The 14,197-nt window shown below is 47.3% G+C and overlaps 1 protein-coding gene across 1 annotated transcript in view; it reads left to right on the plus strand.

Annotated features, from left to right (window-relative positions):
* LOC106821214 (arginine-glutamic acid dipeptide repeats protein-like) overlaps window positions 1–14,197 on the plus strand; it is a 57,218-nt gene that overhangs the window by 27,569 nt on the left and 15,452 nt on the right. Inside the window, exons 9-10 of the mRNA XM_014825923.1 lie at window positions 11,789–11,921; window positions 13,145–13,183. Coding sequence (XP_014681409.1) covers window positions 11,789–11,921; window positions 13,145–13,183 — 172 coding nt within the window. The remainder of the gene's footprint in view (window positions 1–11,788; window positions 11,922–13,144; window positions 13,184–14,197) is intronic.

Consider the following 14,197-nt stretch of genomic DNA (forward strand, 5'->3'; position numbering starts at 1 on the left):
GGGAGGGGCTGTGACGGTGACGGTGGAGGGGTGTGGACGGTCGAGGTGACGGGGACGGGGTAGTGACAGGTAAGGTGGAGGGCGCTGATTGACGTGACGGTGCAGAGGGGGTGTGACATGGTCGACGGTGGAGTTGTGACTGGGGACGGGGACCGGGGACGGAGTGTGTGACGGTGACAAGATAACGGGAGAGGGGTGTGGACAGGGGACGGTGGGGGGTGGGACAGAGAGGACGGCTGGCAGGGTGTGTGACGCCGTCGACGGTGGAGGGGTGTGACGGTGACGGTGGAGGGGTGTGACGGTGACGGTGGAGGGGTGTGACGGTGACGGTGGAGGGGTGTGACGGTGACGGGACGGGCGTGTGAAGCCAGTGGGTGGGCGGATGACGGAGGCCCCGTTCAATCCTCGCCTGCTTGCCAAGCGCCTGCGCCGGCACCTTGTGTCGCTGCTTGCGCGACGGTGTAATCGCGATAAACCTGTTTGCCGGAAAGCGGTTGCCGCCGCCCAGGCCGCCCATTGATCCATCGAACCTGCCCGCTAATTGCGCCGGTGGAAACGCACGCCGCGTATCACGCTTACCGAAAGATTCGTTAAGCGTGTTTCGGTTCCACACCGCAACGGTTGTGTCGGACGCTCACTAGATGGAGCACTTGTGCTCGTCGCAGCCGTGGAGATCAGCGAGTGAGAGTTGCCACTCAGGCAGTTAGATGCGATATTGTATACTACTAGGCACTTTAATTTAATTAATTTTTTTTAAATAAACAAAAAGTTAGGGTTAGGGTTAGGTTAGGGTTAGGTTTAGGTTAGGTTGGTTAGGTAGGTTTTTTTTTTTGTGAAGGCCGAGTAGTCATATCCATAAAGTACCTGTAGGCAATACAATATCGGCATCTAAACTGCGGTTGCAGTGAGAGTAGCCGTTTTTTGCACTTGCGTTGGCCGTTATTATAGGATAGTTAATGCCACATTTTAATGAACGTTGTCCTGCGTCTATGGAAAATGATGGGCCGGGCTATTATAGAGAGGATTCAACAGCAAAAAGGGGGCGGAAGTAAGTTCAGCTGTTGTTGCGTACATTGCTACAGCGAATACGTTGCGTGTGGGATGTTCTGCATATGGTCAGAAATCAGAATCAAGCTGATCAGCATAGGCGCGGGTTTGCTTTGTCGGCTCTTTATGCATGTTGTTCGTGTGTTTTGCTTCGAAAAACCAGCGCTATTGTTGTCGGTGTTGAACATGCAACATGCTATCGGTGATTATAGCGACTGCTAGTGCGCGGTTTCCGTCCCACCGTGGTCTAATTATATATATCGAAACGTATCAGTCGGACAGAAATTATCAGCGAACGTTTTCAGTAGATTTCAATTACGAGTATGATTTGTTAGTCGTTTCCGAAACGTATGCCGGTGCAGTTGTTAGACAGGTCCTTAAAAATTCATCGTGCTAACGATGTTGCTGGCGGCATAGAGACTCGGTACCTTATCCCTACACCTTGCTACTAGATAGATATATATAGAAGACATGTTACAAGTCTAATGCGACCAGCTCACTGTAAGTTGCTACGCTAATATCTCGGCGCGTCATATTAGTTGTATACAAGTACGGTACAACAAGCGTGCAAACTACAAAATAATAGACCGTAAAAGTAAATTTTAAAATGCCAAGCTACCTGAGAAATAATTTAAACTAAAGCAAGCGTTGTCAGTATTTCCGCAACTAGAATCTACCACAAATGGAACGTATTGACTGAACAGAAAATGAAACATAAATTACTGAAGCGTTTTAGATTTACGTTTACTTTGATCAATAAGTGGCGCCATAGCATACAGTAATTACATTACACGAACAGACGAAGCACATGTAAGTGCAAGGAGCATTTCATCTCTCAAATCTGCCTACCACAATAAAGAAGTTCTTAGCCACAGCTTAACCCTTGCGCGTCATGCGCGTCACAGGCCTGCCGGGATTTCTCGTAGACACAGAGAAGTTTACCTTCTCGCGGGGTGTTCGCTTACAACTATGCTTGCCAAAACAAGGAAAACACGCCAGGCAAATCTCGCGTTGCTTTGCTGTACGATAAGCGAGTACGGCCCCTGATCTGTCCATTAAATTCCTTCCTTAATAGCAAACGTCGTTGAGGTTGCGGAGACGTTTTGTGAAACGTGGAAACTTAGCGGGCTTTCGTGAAACACTCGTAGTATATAAGGGATATGCTAAACCCTCTATATAACCCTAATCACTAACCTTAACGAAGCCGCTGCGTGAAACGGCCCAGCCAGTGACGTAGTCGAAAATCGCTTACGCAGGCGACATTACGGTTTAAAATCTCACGGTGTCAGGCTGAAGGCTAATCTCATGTTCATCTATTGCTTAGCGAATGAACGTAACAAAGATTTTGCCTGCAAAATGCACTGGAAAATGGGCCATAGCGTTATTACGGCGTGGAATAAGGTGATTAACAAGTTTCCATTCCAAAATCGTTCGAAGTTGACGCTGCACCTGCTGACGCACGAGCAGTTACCATGGCAACGCCTCCCGGAGCACAGCCGAGAAGCAATCTCAGTTCCCACTTCCGCGGTGCCCAATGACGGACGACCATCTGTGATGTCACCCGCCGGGTGAGGTAGACTTATTGTTTAGCCTGTTGCGACGTTCAGAATTGGCAGGCAAGCGTGTGCGACCACGGTAGTTCGCTTGTACCATTCCCATTCTCCGCTTCCGTCTCCCGTTCTCTCGCCTCGTCTCTCTCTCTCTCTGCTCATCTCTCTCTAGCTCTGCTCTCCTCTCTCTATATACTAATATATATCATATATATATCACCGAATATATTATATCACCTACCTGGATACTATAGATATAACGGTATGTATCAGTCTTACTTCTCTCCACGAAACCGCAACTCTCCTCTTCTCTCCACACACACAATACACACACACACCACACACACCACACACACGCGCGCGCGCGCGCCGCGCGCACGCAACCGCACACACCGCTCACTCCCGCTCTCCTCTCTTCCCTCTTTTTTCTCTCCCTCAATTTCCCATTGCTCTGCATTCTATTGAAATCCCTCCCCCCCCTTCGTTTTTTTCCCCCCCTCCCCTGTACTGTCTCCTTCGCTCTGCCGTCTGCACCGACAGTTTAAGGCCGCCGTCTTCGTGGATGCACACGTGCGGCCGGCCCGATCTACACCCGCGACTGACAAGGCATTCAAGTCGTTCAAATTGCGAGCAGTATCGTAACAATTGGCTCGCAGCTCTCGCGGCCATGGCCGCGTTACTTTGGCGCCGCTTATCTCACTATAACGTGCACATCGCCCATGCGATAAGATTCGTTTGAGAGCTTTTGATGAGGACGAAAATTCCGGCCTAAATCGCTTTTTACGATCTGTCGCGCGGCCGTAAAAATCATACAGCGTTCCCGCCATTATGTAGCCTGGCGACGATGGTCGCACCACCGCGAACTCAGATCGCCAGGCGACGGAAAAAAAAAAAAAAAGCGTCGTTGTTAGGCTTTCTGGACGGCGGTCGGCGCTGTAGACTGGACTCGACGACTCGCGTGAGATTCGACGCGGCGCGCGGCGACGCGGGGACTTGCTGAAGGCTCAGTCTAGCGCCGGCAGCAGCGTCATGCGTAAAGTGCAGACGTAAAACTATGATGCTGTTGTTCATTAGTGCCGTCATGATGCGATCTCTCATCGTCGCTTCTCGGTCCTGTTGTTTAGTTATCCGTCGATGCCATGAACGTGACCGTGGGGGGGGGGGATGCAGGGATGGAATCAGCAACTGCCGTAGTTCGTAAAGGAAACCGCATTTATAACACCATCAACAACGTGGAGGACCAACTCGTGTGTGTGTGTGTGTGTGTGTTTGTGTGTTGTGTGTGTGTGGGTGTGTGTGGTGTGTGGTAGGAGCGTGCTGTTGCGTGGCGCGCGTGTGCAGGCGCGGTGGCGTGTGCAGGTTGTGGTGTGTGCAGTGGGCTGGGGGGAGTGTGTGCGTGCGCTTCGTGTGCGTGGTGCTGTGGGTGTGTGCGTGCATTTGGTTACGTGGCGTGCGTTTGTAAGGTCGCGTGCGTGCGGCGTTGTGTGCTGCGCGCGCGCGCAGTTCATAGCGGGTTACCGCGCAGCTAGGTTACCGCCACAGTAACCGCGAATTGCATCGGTGTAAGGGCTACTTGCGGATATACATGCAATGGGAATCATCCCTGCTACTCCCGCATCCTGTTCCCGCATCCCTGGCTCCCCCATCCCATGTCTCCTGTAGTCCCTGTACTGCCTCCATCCTGTCTCCCCCATCCTGTCTCCGCTCATACCCCTGGAGGCTCTCCCTCATCCCGGGTCGCCCTCCATCCTGTCTACCCTCATCCCTGTCTCCTCATCTGTCTCCCCCATCTCCTGTGCTCCCCATCCCTGTTCTCCCTCACACTGTCTCCCCATCCCCTGTCTCCCCCATCCCATGTCTCCCTGCATCCCTGTCTCCTCATCCCTGTCGCCCTCATCCCTGTCTCCCTCATCCCTGTTCGCCCTCATGCCCTGTACTCCCCAATCCCTGATCTCCTCATCCCGGTCCCCCATCCCTGTCGCCCTATCCCTGTCTCCTCATCCCTGTCTCTCTCAGCCCTGTCTTCCTCATCCTGCTCCCTCATCCCGTTGCTCCCCCATCCCTGCTCCCTATCTTCTGTCCTCCTCATTCCCTGTCTCCTATCTTGTCTCCCTCATCCCTGTCTCCCCATCCTGCTCTCCCTCATCCCTGTCTCCTCATACCCTGTCTCCCTGCATCCCTGTCTCACCTCGAGCCCTGATCTCCCTCATCCCTTGTGCTCCACCCCACATCCCTGGTCTCCCCCATCCCCCATCCTGTCTCCCATCCTGATTCCCATCCTCTTCCCCCATCGCCTGTCTCCCCCATACCCTGTCGCCCCATCCCTGTCTCCCCTCATCCCTGTCTCTCTCATCCCTGTTCCCTCATCCCTGTCTCCCCATCCTGTTATCTCGATCCTGTATCCTTCATCCTGTCTCCCATCCCTGTCTTCCCTCATTCCCTGTCGCCCCATCCTGTCTCACCTCAGTCCCTGGTCTCCCCAGCCTGCCGTCATAATTGCAGTTGCCGGCCCTAGTGTTGCAATGCGTGTCGTAGTATGATGGGTCGGCATATTCTTATATCAGATCATTCCACATACGCCAATTAGTCGCTCTGTTTGCTCAACACGGGCATCACCGATGACGCAGCGCAGTTTAATCAATCAGAGTCGGCGCTGCAACGCGAAAATAGACAGATAATCTTAGCAAAAGGACGACGCGCGAACAGATTGCAAATTGCATTGGGGATTACCGTCGTTACGCATGATGAGTATATTGGAATGGAGGTTGCCATTGATTAGTTGGTCACCGCGCGAGGTGGCGTATGCATGATATCGCGCTGTAGTGGATAATATACCGCCATATAACATAGACAGAGGAAGATCGCGTTTGTCTGCGGTGTCCGGTCTCTCATGTCTTCTCGGCATATCTCGTTTACTTGCCGGCGCCGCACATCTGCCTACGACGCTCTCAGTCAGTATTAATCGTACGCACACTTTTTCCGGGCTGTAGCACGCTCTTTCAGCTATTGCTACCCCTAACTCCAGCCAATTTGTCTGTCTGGATCAGAGTAGAGGACAGCTACCTCTAGGGCTTCACCATTACCTTGGCATCACGATGTATGGTCACGCGATGCGAGCGTGCGGCCTGCCTCCGACTGTAGTTCGTATGTTTGCATTGTTTTCTGCCATTGTTTGCCATTGTATTTTCTATTGCGTTGTTTGCACACATTTGCTTGGTTTGCATTCATGCGTTGGAGTTCAGTATTGCATTTAATTGACTTGAGACACTGAATCATCTCGAACAAGGATGTGTAGTAGGTGCATTCAGTGCAGTAAATAGTCATTGGCGTACATATAAGCCTCAGCAGGTTGCAATTCCAACCAGCAGCAAATTCCTCTGTTCACTGTTCAGTGACGGTATTTCCGTCGTCAAATCGTCTCGTCAGTTAGGAATTAGATGCCGTCGTATTGATTGATATATGTGAGAGTGGTGGAGAATTGGACCATGTGCAGGGCGATTAAACCGAAAGTTATATAATGAATACATTTTGACAAAAATGAGGGAAGGAATATGTAGTCTCTCGCCTCTCTTAGAAGTATGCCGGCTGGCGGCAGCGCCGGTTGCAACCACGCTGACTGACACATCTATAGCAACGCCACGTTATTTCTCTGTAGCGGCAAATAACACAAAATCAGCAGGGCTTGAAATTCTTCGCATGATTCAGTCTCTGATTACCGTATTCTAATTCTTTCGTTTACCGAGCGCACAGTAAATGTCAACCTTATCAGACATTAAGAAACTAAACCACGACTCAATCATTCAATGCAGATATTTAAAATATGATCTAAGCGTCTGCGTGTACGATTCCACCGTACCCTGGGAAGGAATCTCAGATTTTGCGATTCAATCGTTTTCAAATGTGGCGCAAAACGTGGTCAATGTTCCGTATATTGCTAACCACCACGACAACAGGCGTTACGCGTCAGCCCCATGCGCATCCTCTAACATTTACCCCGTGTGGCACTAAGTTACTGTTAGTGAGCAAGCCAATGAGAAACATATTTGATTATGCAGATGAAGGTACCTCTATATAGTGTACCGGAGTAACACACGCGATGACATTTACTTGCTTAAGTGTACACGTATTTCTAGAGTGCAAACTCGTTACAATATTGTCCCTACATACGTGCATCTGCACTTCACTTATTTTACTACATGACTGCTTCGTGGTTTCAATACAGTTCTTGTTACGGGAGAGATCAGCCCGATAGATTGGGCAATTTCAACCGACTAGCAGAAATCAAAGCAAGCCGTAAATCGTTGGAAGACAGGGTACACAGAACGATGTTGCCATGGTGTTGGCATGCGCCTATGTGATACTTACCGAAGCAAGTTTTAGTGCCCCCTTAATACATCGATAAACCCGGAGTGTGCAAGTTAACGTTGTGCCAAAGTGAAATGATCTTGGGTGTGTGCGTGCCTGTGTGCGACCACCGGAGATGCGCGGTGCGCCCGCGGTGTCTGTGTCTGTCCTATTCTACCGCGGAGTGTACATGATGGTATGAATATAAAATAACTGTGTGGGTCACATTTGTGGGTAGAGATGGCATATGGGACATTATGGTACATTATGTAAGACACCTTTTCATAATAATAATAATAATAATAATAATAATAATAATAATAATAATAATAATAATAATAGTGATGATGATAATGATGATGATGATGACCACGTAATATATTCTGCAGAAGGCAATGGCAAACCACTGCAGTATCTAATCGCACACAAAAAATCAATGGAGAGGTGTAATATTATCTCCGATGGATTAGCACAAGTTCAGCAATGAACACGCCCGCCGAAAATAATAATAAGAAAAAGACACCTTTGTGGGGATAAACGTTTACACAAGTAATGCATTGGGCTGAACATGATATTATTTACATATATGCAATTCTTAACCATCTTACTTGTTTTGCCGTCTTGGCGTTTTACTTGTCCTCTTAATATATCTTTCCTGCTTATGTCAATATTGTCGTTTTTTTAATGTTGTATGAATTCTGTAGGGAAAAAAGTGGAGAACGAAACTGTTAGGCAGGACAAGAATAAACATTGACCTTATCTCTCAGTTTATCAACATTGTAAATATTTGATAGGAGCGGGATGCAATAATGTTTTGATAAGAGTGAAATGTTTTGACGGATTACCCTAACAATATAGAATTATAGGTGTTTTCGCCGAAACTGTGTGTGCCTTTGATTAGATGTTTAATTCTCTGAAATGTGTTCTTGTCTCCCCCAGCGGTTGCCACTATGCTATAGCGTCTCGGTCTAGCCGCAGTTAGAGGGACTGGCTGTATTATTTTAGCTGCAATCACGCCTCAACAGCAGAACGAAGCCGACATGTTTTGTCACAACTGTGCAGCTGTTTTCTGAAAAAGCATGCTCTACTGGCCGGTTTCCAATATACCCCCTGCCGCTTCGCTTTTACACCCACTACTCGTGGTTTGCGTGAATATGCTCGAGTGGGCGTGTGCGTGCGTGCTCATGCGCGTGTGCGTGCGCGCGTGCCTATCCGTGAGCGGTCGTCTGTGAATAAACAGTCGGTGACAAATAGTATGGTGCGACAATGTTACGTTACTACGTTGCTGGTTTACGCGCGCTACGGAGTTCCCGCGTGTACGTGTGTGTACGTATGTGTGTAGGTGTGTGTGTGTGTACTCAACGTACGCTCCCCGCCACGCATTCTCTGTCCCAGCTTTCTTTACGCTTCCCGACTCGCGTCCGTCATTGTGTTGAGTTTCCGAACCCCCTTCCCCCTCTATCTTGTTCTCACTCCGTCGGCTTGAAGCGCTCAGCTAGCACTCGATGAGTGAGTGAGTCAGTGGCGTGATGCATGTTGCTACAACGAGCCGCCACGCTATATCGATTCTATGCTAGCGGCCATCTTGGTTTTCTCGTCCACCGCGCACAGTCTGAACGCGCGGGCCAGCGACTGACGCTCACTGCTGAACGTGCGTGTGCGAGCGTGTGTGTGTGTGTATGTGTGTGCTTGCTCGCCTTGCCTCGCCGTCTCTGCTGCTGCTTGCGTTCACATCAGACGCTTGTCCGGCATCCATCGGTGTACGCGCACCGTTTCGTGCTGCTCTGTGTTTGTGTGTGCCGAGTAAGCACGTTGGCTCGTCATTGTTGCCAAGGTAACGTCTCCATCGTTGTTAGCGGTTCAACAGATCGTCTACCGGCCACTGGGTAAGTCGTCTGCGAATGTTGTGTGCGCGTGGTAGCGTGAGGTAGCGTGCGACTGCTGGGATCACAGGCACTTGAAGCGTTTCCATAAAATATAATGCTAACTAAATACGAAATCGATTTACTACCAAATTCTTAATGTTTCTATACTCTCTTTCACCTATTATTGCCGACAGTTTTCTGTCAAATCCTACGTGCAACAATATACGCTGCCGGCGCCATTGCTCTCGCGGCTCCACTGTTGCACGCTTACACCATAGATATATACAATGTGTATAGATGTGTATACACCATAGATATATACAATACCAAGATATGTGTTGTATATATCTATGCTTACACTAATATATATATACATAGTGTAACTAACTATATATATATTAGTGTAAGCGTGCAACAGTGGAGCCGCGAGAGCAATGTCGCCGGCAGCGTATATTTTGCACGTAGAATTTGGACGGAATTGACAGGAAACTGTAGGCAATAATAGGTGAAAGAGAGTATAGAAACATTTGGTAGTAAATCGATTTTGCATTTAGTTAGCATTTTATTTTATTGAAACGCTTCAAGTGCCTGTGGCTGGGATGTCTGGCGGCTAGCGTGTGGTGTAGGTGTATACTCAATAGTGTAATGCTGTCGACACTCCGTTGTGCCGGTGAAAGTTTCATGTTCTAGTCGAATAACGGCGATTTTTGCTGAGCCTCGCGGTAAATTCGCGGAGTGAAAATTCACGGCAGTGATTCGGGTTCAAGGATCATAACAAATGTGCAAATGTGCAAATGTTGATAGATTCGTGTAGGCTACTTTTCTTTTTGCGGTCGTGTGCGGTGAGCCACTTTCGCGAATTGTTCATGCATAGCATCCGCTCGGTCATTATATGTAACCGAGCCGGATCGTTGTGGCTTGATAATTATTGTGATTACATCATCGTAGTCGAGTTTCGCATCTATGCAAACGGATAGTTATATTTTATAATCTTTCGTGTGCACGGTGACGCCTCGCTGCATCTGCTAATATCTACAGTCAGTATAATTACACACATTAGTCCTGCATTTGCCACCAGGTGGCATATGAATTCTAGAGAGTTTTTACGTTATACACAGTATGAATCGGCTCTCTTGGGATATGAAGTGCTTTGTAGGTTGGCTGTTGAAGCAGTTACTGCCTCGCAGTATTGCATGTTGAATATTCGGAGTGCGTGTTTGTTGCTTGACGAGACCACTGGTGCATGTAGACCCCACGCTTGGCCTCACGATAAACAGTGGGGAGGACTTGCCATTCATTGGTATTTTATGTCCTTCGCGGAAAGCACTTAAATTGTCTACCTGGTGTATATCAATAAAAGCGACACGTAGTCGCAGTACTCAGATATAAGAAAACTAGGCTCTAAACATTCCAGTCTGCCTGAATGCACACTTTATGGTACAGCGAAGTCGTGAGAGAGCTGTGGGACTGGAGTACAGTTTAGGGAGGTGGTCCGTCGTGAAACTATACATAACAGAATGGGGAGTTGATAGTTTCGGCAAGATCTGTCTATTAATTGAGTTGAGAAGGCTGTGTCAGTTGTAGGAATGTGCCCGTCGAGCCATTGGCAGCGTAAAACAGGCAGTCGTGCTTTCGCAGTGAGATCTAGATGGAATCTGACGACCCGTTAGCATTCCACCTTGCTCACTGATGGCATTGAAACCGTATGGCTTCAGAAGCTCTAAGCTGGCTGTAGGCAATCAGAGATGACTGCTGCAGCTGCAAACACTACCAACTACTATATATACAGTCAAACCTCGGTTATCCGAACATCTATTATCCGAATTTCGGATTATCCGAGCAAGATCTCAAGGTCCCGTGAATAGATCAGTTATCAGCGATCAGGTCAGTTATCCGAACAAAATACTCCCCGCCCGTCTCGTTCGGACAATCGAGGTTTAACTGTATGTATATTATATGTATATAAAAATAAATGTATGTAATAAATGTATGTAATAATAAAAATATTATTTATTTATTTATTTATTTATTTATTTATTTATACCTATATGTGTGTGCATGCGCACGTGTGTGCGTATTTTTTATGTATGTATCTGGTTGCCTTGCAAAAATGACGGAAAGTGTGTAATAGACAATAACCTCCTATACCCCACAACTCATCCTTACTCTGTCCCTATCCTGGATCAAGGAAAATTAAGTTGCTTCACTCGCAGCCTCTTGATCAACTGCTGAAAGCCTTGTGTGTCGTCTGACAACCACACCAGATTGGACATCTTTCCCATTCCAGCCCCGCTGCTAGCTAACAGACACCTGTCTGAATCCTGGCTGAACTGTGACTGCGTTGGCTAGTCATAAGACAAGTTTGTGTACTTTTCGGACCACTGTCTCTCTCGTGTAGCGTCAGAATAGCTCAGGAGATAAACGTTTGAGTGTTTATGCGTTAGCGGCACATGTCAAAAAAGCGGTCGACTGCTGTGTAGGAAGGTAACGGCCCCTCAAGTGCAATTTCTATTGCTGATACCTCCCACCTGCTGCTGCTGTCGAATGCAGCGAGGCATTTTTTCCACAACGGTTGTAATACTCGAGCGTGGCCGTTCAGCCTTGGACTATCATGTTGTGTTTAACAGCATTATAAAATATAATTATCTGAATTGCCTATAATTTAGTTTAATAGTGATGAGTTTCGCATTCCAGAGCTCGGTTAAAATTTGATAATGGTCTGTTGTAAATATAGTTGAAATTGGTCTGGGTTTTTTGTGACCTTTGACCTTTGCGTCTGCTTGATTTTGGTTTCATGGTTATGTTACACAGTTGTGTGGATTTGGTCATACATGGTCTATCACTATGTTTCTCTTCCATTACGTCTTTTTCATGCTGCATTTACCTAATATTGTAAACCGTTACTATGTTACATGTGGCTGTACTGTAAATATTTATTGGCTGTTACATGCATTTATGATGGTTTGTTACTTTTTGCAACAGGCTGACCTTGTAGAATTCTACTACTTCTGGAAAAAGACGTCTCCGGCGAACGGCACTCGTCTGCTGAGGCGAAACCGCCGACCAGTCCTTCGTCGTGTCAAGGATAGGTCGCGCCGCTGCACGGAAAACAACAGTACGTCTTTCGCTCACTCTCACTCTCGCTTTTCTCTTCGCGGCGCCGATGTCTCTCAGTGGAATTCTAGCGAAAATTCATGAAATTCCTGAGCTTATCCGATAACCTTTCTTGTGCAGATGATGGATGTCATGAAGCAAACGCATTTTAGTGTACAGTCAACAAGTCAGCGTAAATTCACACTGGGAGCCTGCAGAAATGCATTCAGCAGCTTCAGTCGTGCATGGGTACCTCATCCACGCTCTCCTCTCACGATAAGCGGCACTCACAGTTCAGTGTTTCCCCTGCATTGACACGAGCGAGGCGGGCTGCTTTGCTGAAATTCTCAGCCGCCACACAGAAATTTGTCAAGAACACCGCCTCGCTGACGAAACTTTCGACAACTTGAAACAGAGATTCAAGAGTCTCATACAATGTGTTCAGAATAGCTTAGAATGCACCAAATTGCATCATTTTTTCAAAAAAATTCCCGGGGGAGCATGGGACCCCCCGGATCCCCTAGCTTGGCCAGTACCTGCGCTGCTCGCTTTGCTAGGACCTCGAAATGTGCAAACACATCACAAAAAAACATTTGCTACCTCACAGACCTTTTTGGCCAGGTGAAACATTGCAGTTCCTCTCTTAACGCAGCAGAAATTTTGTTAAATTCTTGGTTCAAGATTGGTTAAATGTAATGTCGATGATCCCCTAGCGGCATTAGTGATTTTTAATATATTTCACATCTAATGTTTGAAGTCGGTCTAAACTATGATACTCGGAGGGCATTTCGTTAGCCATTGAGCTGCTGCTGCCTGTTATGTGCATGCGTATCCCGTGCGGGTCATCAGTATGCATTCATCTAATATGCAGGGCTAGGTTTGGCTGTGGTTATCAACGTTTCAGCTCCTGATTTATTTGAGATGTCCGAACAAGCTCCTAGGTCCACTTAATTGATAAATCTTGCGTGTACAACTTCATATTTGTTATTGGGCTTGTGCTGCTACTTACAATCTGTTGCTGGTATAAGTCTGCTTGTGATGTGATCAAGTTTACTATGTCACCAGTGTTTGTGGTTTCACCATTAAGGGGGTGTGTGTCATCAGAAGGTGATTTTTGATGTCATTCGTTAAGGGTTTCTTCATCCTATTGGCGAGAGACTATGTACTAATCTATGCAATTGTCTTTGTAATGCCCTTCTTCTATGTGCACTAGGTACATTTGTCAATTCCTCCTTTTATTTACAGACAAGGAGAACGACAAGGATAAGATAAAGTCAGAGTCCTGTAAGTATTACTATGTCTGTGGAAATAATATTAATGCAGTTGCTTGATCTTCTGTTGGGATTAACATACATGGGTAGAATAATGTTATGCTCTGCCTGATGTGGTTTCAGCGTCTGTGCATCGTTTATATTCATGGGCCAGTCTCATCTCATTGCAGAGCGACTCCCATCTAATTCCCAGACAGATTATAAATGATCAATGACTGCCATCATTCCTTCCTGTTAATCTTCACTCCTCTTCCCTTCTGTGTGGAAAAGCCATTGCTATTTTCATTAGGTGATAAGCTATCCTGATTTATCTTCACCTTACAGTAAGCCATAAAGACACTCCGCCGTTGTAGTATGTGTTCCTTCTCTTCTCCCGTTTCGATTCTTGCATCATGGCAACATGTTGTCCTTTCCTTGGTTGAGGTCGAGTGGTCGTTGCTGTAGAGGTTGACCACCAAGTCGTAACTCAGCCAACGTCTTTCAGTCTGCTGCTTTGTGCTTAACCATGCAACCGAAGATTTCAACAGTTTCATATTCAATGGGTTATGGTTTAAAATGGGGTCCATGGTTCAGACATTAGTGGGGTTCAGTCATTTCTTTTTTTTAATGCAATTTAGCAGATTCGTCACATTAAATATGTGAATGGTTTGTGGTGTAAGACCATGAGGGGGACTCTCTGAATGATTAGACAGCAAGGAATAGTGCGCTTGCATCGAGAAGAGAAAGGAAGAGAGATAGATAGAGAGAGAGAGAGAGAGAGAGAGAGAGAGCGTTCGTGCGTGCGTGCGTGCGTGCGTGCGTGCGTGCGTGCGTGCGTGCGTGCGTGCGTGTGTGTGTGTGTGCAGGGGCGTGTACGGGGGGGAGGGGGGTCCGAACGCAAAATTTGTTTTCCCACTTGAGTTCCAGACCACAGCCAATCAGCGCACTCCATTCACTCGACTTCCTCGAAGCAACAATGTAAAATGAATAACTCCTAACCCTAACCCTAACCCTAACCCTAACACTAACACTTACCCGAACCCTAACA

This window comes from Priapulus caudatus, unplaced genomic scaffold (assembly GCF_000485595.1).
Source record: "Priapulus caudatus unplaced genomic scaffold, Priapulus_caudatus-5.0.1 Scaffold64, whole genome shotgun sequence".
Taxonomy (NCBI): domain Eukaryota; kingdom Metazoa; phylum Priapulida; class Priapulimorpha; order Priapulimorphida; family Priapulidae; genus Priapulus; species Priapulus caudatus.